Raw genomic sequence first — 10,028 nt, 5'->3', positions numbered from 1 at the left:
TACTCACATGTGGCTTGCATTCCAAGCAGCAGCACCGGCAGCACCTGCCTGTTTTATTGTCCCACGCGAAACACACAACAAGGAAGGAAGCTGGGCAGATGAAAGATTTCCTCCCTGCTCCTCTCCATCACTCTGTGGACTAGCAAAAGAACATATGGTCAGGGCCATTGATCTTTTCGTAAAGCACTTTTAAGGCTGATAAATCTTTATTTGTGGCTGTGGAGCGACAACGTGGATGCCACAAATGAGTTTTTATGCTTGCCGTGCAGGAGGTGACACACACGTCATATTAATTGAATCTTTGATGAGAATCTCAGGCATTAGGATGAACAAGAAATGATTAACAGTTTGCCTGTGTGTGATTATTTATAGTACAACAAAATCGACAATAATTGATTGGCTTTCTGTTCAGTTGTTTCTGAAGCAACAGCGATCTCTGTTGGACAAACGTAAAACAGTTGATAGAACGAGTCACGGGTAAAAAAATAAATATTAAAAAGTCTCACCTGTCAGTGTGTCACATAGAAGGAAGGGCAGAAGGTTAATGTGTCATCATAAATAATATTAGGGGGGTAAAATGGCCGACCCACCGTGAACAAATAAAGGCTTGTTTTTTATGAGGTGACCTTTTGTCGTTGCTCATAGTCAAAATTAAAGGGGGTTGGCGCGTGAATGAAGTAAGGACGATATGTATCAGTTTCAAAGTCAAAGGGGCAATAATTGAGGGTGGAATAGCATCGAATTCATTCATTTATTTTAAGATTAGAAGCCAGCTCACGTTTCCAACGAAGTATTTTAGGTTTAATTTAGTCATCCGCTAATTTTACTCATCAACTTTGTCCTGTACGGAGAACGTCAGAGAGCGCAATGACGTCAACAAACTCTACGAAAAAAATATATCCCGGATGTTTGTGAGCGTTGCTCGCTTCCCATGAGTTTATTTTATATTTAACTGTAACATTATCTGATCAAATAAGTTAAATTCAATTTAATCAACTTCACTGACGGGTTGTATGCAAAAAGCCCACATTTATTAGTCACACTATGTACAAATTACAGACTTAACACAAATTGACTGTTTCTCTGAAACCATACTTACACTATTCCACCACCTTGTGGTGAAATCCGTCACTTGTTCGTCTCACGAGAACCTACACTATACCGTACACACGCACAAAGAGATGTGACATCTTAACAAGATGATTTGAGATGCCCACATATCAAAGCGACATTCCGTGTTGTAATTACTCATGACATTATATGCAAATGGAGCCCATGAGCAGGCTGCTCAATGCAGATACATCTGCACAATAGAGCCAGTAAGACTTATGAGTCAAGTTTTATTGCCGTTAGCATTTCCAGCTCATTTGCTCAATATCCCATTTGGACGTGCAGTGGAAAAAACATCCTTGCAGAGTTGTCATCGTCCTCATCGAAGGCACTTTAAAATTCATGCTCTTAGGCACAGGATCGCCTTGACATCTCTTGAAGCGCTCGTCTCGGATTGGCAGAGCGGACAATCTCAATAGAACTCGATCAGGTATTCCGGGTAGATCTGATTGCTGTCGAAGATGACGTGGATTTTTGGGTTGACCATGTCGTCCACGCAACTGTCGAAGAAATTGGTGAGGCTGGTGTCCTTGGAGGGCGGGCGGCAGTAGAGCGGTTTGCCCAGCGTGTACTCGCCCACCAGCACTCGCGCCAGGAACATGCTCTTGTACGACGGCTCACCAGCGAAGATGGGCGGCGACAGCCCGTGCCGGTGCAGGTTGCTGTTGTGCTTGCTGGTGTTGTAGCAGAACTTACTGGAGTACTTGGCATCCCGGGCGAAGTAGCTACCTGAAAAGGAGGAAAAGGCACTTTAGTCGGAAATCATAAAGCCACGCATGGATGCTTTTGCACCTTTGCCATATACGTCGCCGTTGCTTCCCGTGAGCCGCCAATCAAAATTAAACATGCATATGGCCTGGATGTTGCTGCATCCCGTGCCGTGGAAAAGCCTTCGTTCCTCAATATCAAAAGTGCGCTTCAGTTTTCTCAGCTGCATTTTCTTCCTTTGGAAAGGGGACAACAAACACATACAAATTTGATTGTATAAATATAAATAATAAATATCATATATATATATATATATATATATGTGTGTGGGCCAGGTAAATTGGTGTTATTGTAATCCCAAATTTCGCCACTAGGGTATGATCAAATTTGCCTCGATGTAATTCCAAATTTAGACAGCAGAGGGTGCCAAATCTTGACATGAGACCTATCCAAATTTGCACATATCGTATTTGCCGGTGTATAAGTCGACTCGGTGTATAAGTCGACCCCCTAAAATTCGACGGAAATTTACGATTTTACGATATATCCTTTGTATAAGTCGAGCTCAATTGTTGCATTATATTAAACTTCAAAATTCAATCAGAAATATGCGAAATTTATTGACGAAATGTGTTCAAATTCGCGAGTTTGTAGCGAGCGATCGATACGCCATTTTAAATATTATTTACTTCATGACCCTCTGATATTACGCGCCGAGAGAGACTAACAACAATGAACACTCTTAGAAACTGGTTTATTTTTAGTTAAGAAACAACAAATTATAATTATAAAGTGATTGCCGGTACATAGAGTTCAAAATTCGTCTTCATCGTCGCTATTTCCGAAAAGCTCGTTCCATTCGTTTTCGTTTAGTTTGTCGTCATAAAGGGCATCTTCTTGGTCTTCTCTATCCTCAGTTTCCTCCTCCTCTTCCCAGATAAGGTCGTCTTCTGTCCCATCGAGAGCGTTGGAAATGCAGCATTTCTTGAAGGAGCGTTCCACAGTAGACAGCGACACATCATCCCACGACTGTTTAATCCATCCTGTTATTGTTTCTAACGATGGTGCTTTCATGACTCCCCCTTTAGTAAACTGCTTCTCACCTTCTACCATCCAATTACTCCAATTTCCTCTCAATCTGTCTTTGAACGGCTTGTTCAAAAAAACATCAAGTGGCTGCACAACACTTGTTAGTCCACCAGGAATAACGGCGACATCAGTGTTGTTGCATTTAAGTTTTCTTTTGACGAAGTCCACTGTATGGGCTTTGAAAGAATCCCATACGAGAAGACTTTTCTTCTTTAACATTCCTCCAGGTCGACAGTTCCATACTTTTTCTATCCAGATCTTGATTCCCTCCTCATCCATCCATCCTTTTGGATGATTGTGAATTATTACACCAGAAGGGAACTGTCCTTTCGGTCGAGTTTTTCTCTTAAAAACGACCATCGGCTTCAGCTTGGTACCGTCAGCTAAGCAGGAAAGAACCACAGTGAATCTAGACTTTTCGTGACCTGTTTTTCTCACGAGAACAGTTTTTTCACCTTTAGCAGATACAGTTTTCGATGTAGGCATATCAAACCATACCGGTGTTTCGTCCATATTTCCAATTTGCGATAAGTCATATTGTTCTTTTTTTCTCATCTTGATTACAAAGGATTGAAAGAGAGTTATCTTTTCCTCCAAATCTTCAGGCAGTTTCTGAGAAAGTTTAGTTCTTTGTCGTAGCACAAGGTCATTTCTCTTTAACTTATAGTTCCTTTGAAATCGGCAATCTTGTTTTATTTAGCAGAAGCCAAAGCTCGCAGACGAATCATATTTCTTGTGACGATGAACCCACACTTTCGTTGCTCCTCGACCCAGCATACAAGTTCTTGTTCAAGTGCTAGCCACTGGCAGCTTTTTCCTCTATTAGCACATTTGTTTCTTGGCATCGCTGCTAGCTGTGTTGCATTGCGTTTCCAGTCTCGTACCAGTTTCTCATTTACGCCAAACTTTCTTGAGGCAGCACAGTTGTTAGTTTCTTCGGCAAAGTTTACAACTTGCAGTTTGAACTTCGCAGAGTATTTCATTCGTTTAGACATGGTGATCGAATGTTTACGTTTCGGTAGTTATTGACGTTGCGTGACGCGCGGACGTTGTCGGAGTTTAGGCGATGACGCGCACATTCGCTCAATACCCAGTACTTCCCCCTAGCAGTCATCGTCGCTGCCTGGCTTTCGATGTTAGTTTCTTCGGCAAAGTTTACAACTTGCAGTTTGAACTTTGCAGAGTATTTCATTCGTTTAGACATGGCGATTGAATGTTTACGTACCGGTAGTTATTTTCGTTGCGTGACGCGCGATGACTCGCACATTCGCTCAATACCCAGTACTTCCCCCTAGCAGTTATCGTCGCTGCCTGGCTTTCGATGTCCGTTATTGAGGTGAGAATATTTGAAATTGTTGCTGAGGATGCGTGTTAATGCGACGAACGCTTTATAATGATTCAGTTTCTCGTTGTTTGATGAGCCTGACGGACGCACACCCACGCACAATGAGATGCATGAGAAACGGCCTTGGTTACCGTCAAATTTGAAGCGATGAATACTAAGTTAAATTTTATGACTCGGTGTATGAGTCGAGGTCGATTTTTTTCCGTCGATTTTGGATTGAGAAAGGTCGACTAATACACCGGCAAATACGGTAGTTACACGCAACTATAGATCCAATGTACTTTTAGTTATTTCTGCTTTAAGCTAAAATATAAAACCTGTAACAGCTTCGCAGTATAGTCACATATGTTAACGTAGGGGTACCCATCAGGCACGTGCACTCATAGGAGGCAGGTGAGGCAGTGCCTCACCTTGCCACCAGGGGCGGTAAAGGACTCAACATGGTTTCCTCAGCTGTCACCATAAGTTGTTAAAAAATGAACAATATAATAAAACACAATATAATATCTGTCCTGTGGTCTATGCTTTTAATGCAATTTTGGTGTGTTTCCTATACATTTGGATCATTTTCATAGTCAAAATAGCTGTATTTCTTGTTCAAATAACAACGGGAGACGAGAATCATGGAGGCTGAGGCAGTGACAGGTAGTGCCTCTCAGGGCGTGTGTGTGAGAGTGTGCACCACTCACACACTGTACTGAGTGTGTGAGTGGTGTGCTTGCAGTCAGCGGGAAAATACGAGCCTTGAGGCAGCCAGTACTTTTGCCTCAAAGATGGGGCGGTAGTGAGCCTGCAGCTAATAGTTCACGACACGAGTAAATGCGAGAGTAAATTAAGAAGAAAAAAAAGAAAAGAAAAACAGCCAACAACATTCAGTGCAAACGCGTTGCTATTTGGCTTTATTTTTCCTGAAAATGGAGGATATAATCTCGAAGATAAGAAAATTTTCAAAACTTGACTTTTAGTCAAAGCAGGAAATCATAAGTAAGGGAAGACCAACGCCAGATTTGTAAGGATTAATTCAAACTACAGGCCTCCCGGGACGGACTACAACACGTTCGTTTCAAAAGGATTGGTACTCTAAAAAATACTTAATTTACAAGTAAAGGTAAGAATACTGCAGTGGTGTGTTTAAATGTACAGTGGTGTGTTTAAAATGTTATTAAATTTAATCAAGAATGGGATAACAACCATGTATGCTTGTAAATCTGACTTGTGAGTCAGTGCATTAGCGTCATACAGTACGTTTGTAAATCTGACTCTGAGTCAGTGCCTCACCAACCCTGAACCTCACCGCACGTCACTGGTACCCATAATCATAAAGTGGTATGATTCATGTGTTTTGACACCACTTTTGAGGCAGAATCCCCCCTGAGAGTCCACCAACCTGCAAAAGAATTCCCACAAATCCAAGTTCTGAATCCTCTGGATGGATTTAATTGGTCGATCCATGGTCCTTTCGTACAGCCGGGCAACTTCTTTAAACTCGTAGGTGTCTCGGCCCAACTGGACTAGCTATCACAGAAAAAGGGAAATAAAAAAACAGGGAAGGTTTTAATATTGGTAATTATGGGATGTAGGGTTTTCGGTGTATTGTTTTTAGTGAACTGAGTAAAGGAACTATTTTATTATTTTTATTCTATTCTATTTGAGGTATAGCTAGATATGAATATGTATTCCAAGATTATTTTGATATTGTTATCATATTGTAACTTATCGTTTTGGTGTTGTTAATGTTATATTACCACTTTATTGTACCTGATAGGGCTCGTCCGTGTTGATCCTCTCCCAGTGACACGGCACGGGCAAGGCCAGGTTGTCGCAAATAAACCTAAAGGTGAAGTCAAGGTCAGACACAAGACTAGATGACGTCAGTGCATGATGCCCACCTGAAGCCGGTTGCGGAATGGAGGGAGCGCTTGATTGGCCGCTGCTTCCCAGTCGTCAAGTTGACCTGTCGCATGACTGGTAATTATAACAAACAAACAAACAAACATGAGCGACAGCCGCGCAAACTTCTTGTCAATTTCACACCTGAGAAGTCCAGTCGGTATGTGTACTTGGCCGTGTAAAACTCCATGACGCCGCGCTGGTTCCGGTTGTAGCACTGCTCAATCTGGGCGCTGGTCACGGAGCAAGCAGCGCTCGGGTCGATCTGCCGTGAGATGTGTCACATTAGTCTTACTTTCCATTTTTGATGATCCCATGACCCAGGATGGGGGCTATTTGTGACAAAAACAAAATAGGTTTATGTGGCATAAACAGTTACACTTTTCCCAACATCGATACAGTGAAAGAGGTGCAGTACAGTGAAATTAAATGGACAAAAATATCACCGGAAGCTTCAGAAACTACAACAATGACTAAAAATCTCCCTTGATTGCCGTTATTTCTTCAAATGTGCAAAATTATTTTTGTTATTTGACTAATTTAATGAAAAAAATTCTTAAAAATATGAACTAGAATTTAGAACGCATTTAAAAAAATCTCCCTGAACCGGTGTTCAACAAAATATTGTCAAAGATTTGCAGAAAACTAAAGTGTCAAGTCAATTTCGCTCAAATTGCACTATTTCAAATATACCAAGATCTAAGCTACCACAGTATGAAACAGAAATAAAGAATATTGATTGGAGCAATCAACTAGCATTCGCCGACCCAGAACAAATCTTAGCAGATTTCCAGAATCGTATAGAAGCCATACGGAAAAAACACACTACTACGAGAAAACTCAGTCTACGACAGAATAAATTACCATGGATAAACTCAGATATTCTCAATCTAATTGCACAGAAAACCACTGCACTGAAATTGTATAGGTCAATAAAAACTATTGAAAATAAAACAGCTCTCACACATCTTAGAAATAAATGCACCTTAGAGATAAGTAAGGCTAAAACCACTTACTTCCAGAAGCAAATCACTCAGGCCGCCACGAACCCCAAAATCCTCTGGCAGACACTAAAATCCATCACTGGGCAAACTCATGAAAATACAAACAACAACATACAAATATCTTTACAAAATACACTCACTACTGATCAGGAACAGATTGCAAATGCATTTAATAATCACTTCATCACCTCTACCAAAGAACTGACAAAACACTTTGATCCTCCGTCTCCACCCACTCCAACTACCCTCCCACCTATATCAAAACTTTTAGAAAAAATCCTGTCAAAACAACTTATAGAACATCTTGAAACAAACAACCTTCTCAACAACTCACAATTTGGCTTCCGGTCAGCTCGTTCTACACTATCTGCAGAGCTACTACTCACAGAATATATACGCACTTCTCTTAGTAAAGGCCACATCACAGGAGCAGTCTTTGTAGATTTCCGTAAAGCCTTTGACACAGTTAATCACCAAATACTCCATTACAAACTAGCTTCCTTTCATCTCTCCCCCTCAGTGCTAACTATGCTCTCTTCATACCTCTCAGATAGAATCCAGGTTGTTAATATTGGTCAGGCCACATCTACTCCATTACCATCTCCCACTGGTGTTCCCCAGGGCAGCATACTAGGGCCATTATTATTCATTATGTACATCATTGACATGCCTAACATATGCAAACAAACCCAAATCATACTATATGCTGACGACACAGTTATTTTCACCTCAGATTCGAACATCGCAACCATAAACTCCAAACTTACTTCTGATCTCCAGCTCCTACATGACTGGCTAAAAGTAAACCAACTGACGATCAATAAAAAAAAAAATTGAAATAATGTATTTCCACTCCCTTAAGAAACACATCTCCATAACTGTCCCCGTTACTCTATCTGATCAAACTCTAGTAGTCACAAACACATATAAATATCTTGGAGTCCACTTAGACTCCCACCTCACCTACAAAAAACATGATAACACTCTCACTAATAAACTCAAACAGAAAATGTATGTCTATAACAAGATCAGGCCATATCTCACCCATAATGTCTCAAATACTTATCTACATTCTATCATACTGTCCAGCATATCATACTGTCTTCCCATTTGGTCTCTCACCACAAAAGAAACTCTGGATCCCATAGCCAGACTATACAATAGAGCATACAAAATACATGGCAAAATACATACATTTCGCCCTATCACTCTGGACCCATCATTGCACGTCACTTGCACGCTCCAATGCACTAACCTTCCAGAATTACACAATTCTCATGGCAATAAAACTTTTCTATCAACTACACACAAATTCTCTCTATAGTTAATTCACTCATCCCAGGCCGTAATGAAAGACAGGCCCGCATCACCCGTTCAGTTACACAGGACCTCATCCGAACCCTAGCATACCAAAACAATTTTGGTCTGAACTCATTTATCTGCACATCTATTTTGATCTGGAATAAGATACCCCTTCAAATCAGATCAGCCACCTCTATTATGCAATTTAAACGGCTATACACATATTTTTTAATAACAAACCAAACTTGCATCCATAAACAATAATGTGTGTATATATATATATATCTATATATCTATATATATATATATGTGTGTGTGTGTGTGTGTGTGTGTGTGTGTGTGTGTGTGTGTGTGTGTGTGTGTGTGTGTATATATATATATATATATATATATATATATATATATATATATATATATATATATATATATATATTGTATTGAAATGTATGTAATGCTATAGGAACCTGCTGTAAAACAGTTCTTGAACTGAGTCAGGCCTGGCCATGAAACTTTGATGTTACATGTCGACCTTTCCTCTAAATAAACTGAACTGAACTGAATCAATATCGGGGGTGGTATCGACACATGTTCGGTTGTGTTTCATGATCTGTTATCAGCAATGTTTTCTCATATGGAGCCTACGTCACACAGTACCCGTATGTCCCTGTATAATCATAGTGCTGGAAAAAAAAAAACAATCTCACGTGTGTCATCCAGTACAGTACCTCAAACATGTGCCACACCCCACACTCGGCCAGGTAGAACCAGCACCAGTTTGGCTCCAGGGTGTCCATCTCCTCCACCTCCAGGGACTCATCCTCGGCCGTTCTGGTGGCTAACATTGCGCTAGTTTCAAACAATGGATGCCAAAACACATCGACGACCACTCGGCGCAGGCAGGGGGGTGGGGGTGTGGGGGGGGGGGGAGGTGATTTGATTTAATCACAGTGGTTTCAATCGGGGTGAGGCATCTTGGGAGTGGAATGTCGTGACCCTCACGGCGTCAGAATTCCAGTCGCCCGCTGCCGTTTTCCGGGTTCATTCTCATGTCCTGGTTAGAATGAGAAAGCAAAATACGTCACACAGTCACGCGCCAATCACGTCTCAAACTTAAATATTTCGCCCTGACTTTGAACTGCAGGGTATAAGTAACGCGCCACGCTTATACCAAACCCTAATTTTGACCTGATTTTGTTTTTCTAGGTATCCAATAAACCTAAGTGAGAATGATAATTTGCTATTATTTACTGTTGTAAAGTAATACATCTAATCATTGTATTCCCCGTATCATCTCTTCATGCTGCACATTGAACACATTCATGTAATACAACAACTACGGGGCCCCGTGGGGCCAATAATGTAGCAAAACCATTTAAAATAAGCAGGAGAAATAGGAAAATTGTATTGTGAGGTCTTACACCTCTAAACCACCAGGTGGCAAGAGAGACTAACTATTGATTTTTCCTTGCACAGCAATGGCTTAGCATCAGAACGATTTTATGCTAAAAAAAAACAACAACCTGTGATTGATAGAAAAGAGTTGTGCGTGTGTGTGTTTGAATTCAATAATCTACTAATAA

At 40.8% G+C, this 10,028-nt stretch overlaps 1 protein-coding gene and 1 long non-coding RNA gene across 4 annotated transcripts in view; both read right to left on the bottom strand.

Moving 5' to 3' along the window:
• LOC148379460 (uncharacterized) overlaps window positions 1-867 on the bottom strand; it is a 28,329-nt gene extending 27,462 nt beyond the window's left edge. The window contains exons 1-2 of the long non-coding RNA XR_015855345.1: window positions 507-867; window positions 8-139 (exon numbers count right to left, since the gene is read on the bottom strand). This is a non-coding gene — a long non-coding RNA (uncharacterized LOC148379460). The remainder of the gene's footprint in view (window positions 1-7; window positions 140-506) is intronic.
• Window positions 868-1,009: 142 nt separating this feature from the next.
• On the bottom strand, window positions 1,010-9,526 carry LOC148379459 (protein mono-ADP-ribosyltransferase PARP11-like). 3 transcript variants are annotated; one of them, XM_088366655.1, is made up of 8 exons: window positions 9,174-9,526; window positions 6,287-6,407; window positions 6,142-6,217; window positions 6,011-6,083; window positions 5,640-5,767; window positions 1,903-2,054; window positions 1,732-1,839; window positions 1,010-1,610 (listed from the first exon to the last, which is right to left on the bottom strand). In XM_088366655.1, exons 1-8 carry the CDS (start codon window positions 9,288-9,290, stop codon window positions 1,537-1,539), a joined length of 849 nt encoding a protein of 282 aa, XP_088222781.1. In that variant the 5' UTR covers window positions 9,291-9,526; the 3' UTR covers window positions 1,010-1,536. The 3 variants fall into 3 exon arrangements, with proteins under 3 accessions (XP_088222781.1, XP_088222780.1, XP_088222782.1); XM_088366654.1 differs by having other exon boundaries at window positions 1,010-1,839; window positions 9,174-9,525; XM_088366656.1 differs by lacking the exon at window positions 9,174-9,526 and adding an exon at window positions 7,159-8,649 and having other exon boundaries at window positions 1,010-1,839.
• Window positions 9,527-10,028: the final 502 nt, after the last annotated feature.

This window comes from Syngnathus floridae, chromosome 22 (genome assembly GCF_059516105.1).
Source record: "Syngnathus floridae isolate MCC-2025c chromosome 22, RoL_Sflo_1.0, whole genome shotgun sequence".
Taxonomy (NCBI): domain Eukaryota; kingdom Metazoa; phylum Chordata; class Actinopteri; order Syngnathiformes; family Syngnathidae; genus Syngnathus; species Syngnathus floridae.
The sequence above is the reverse complement of the archived record's forward strand: the minus strand, read 5'-3'. Positions and strand labels throughout refer to the sequence as shown.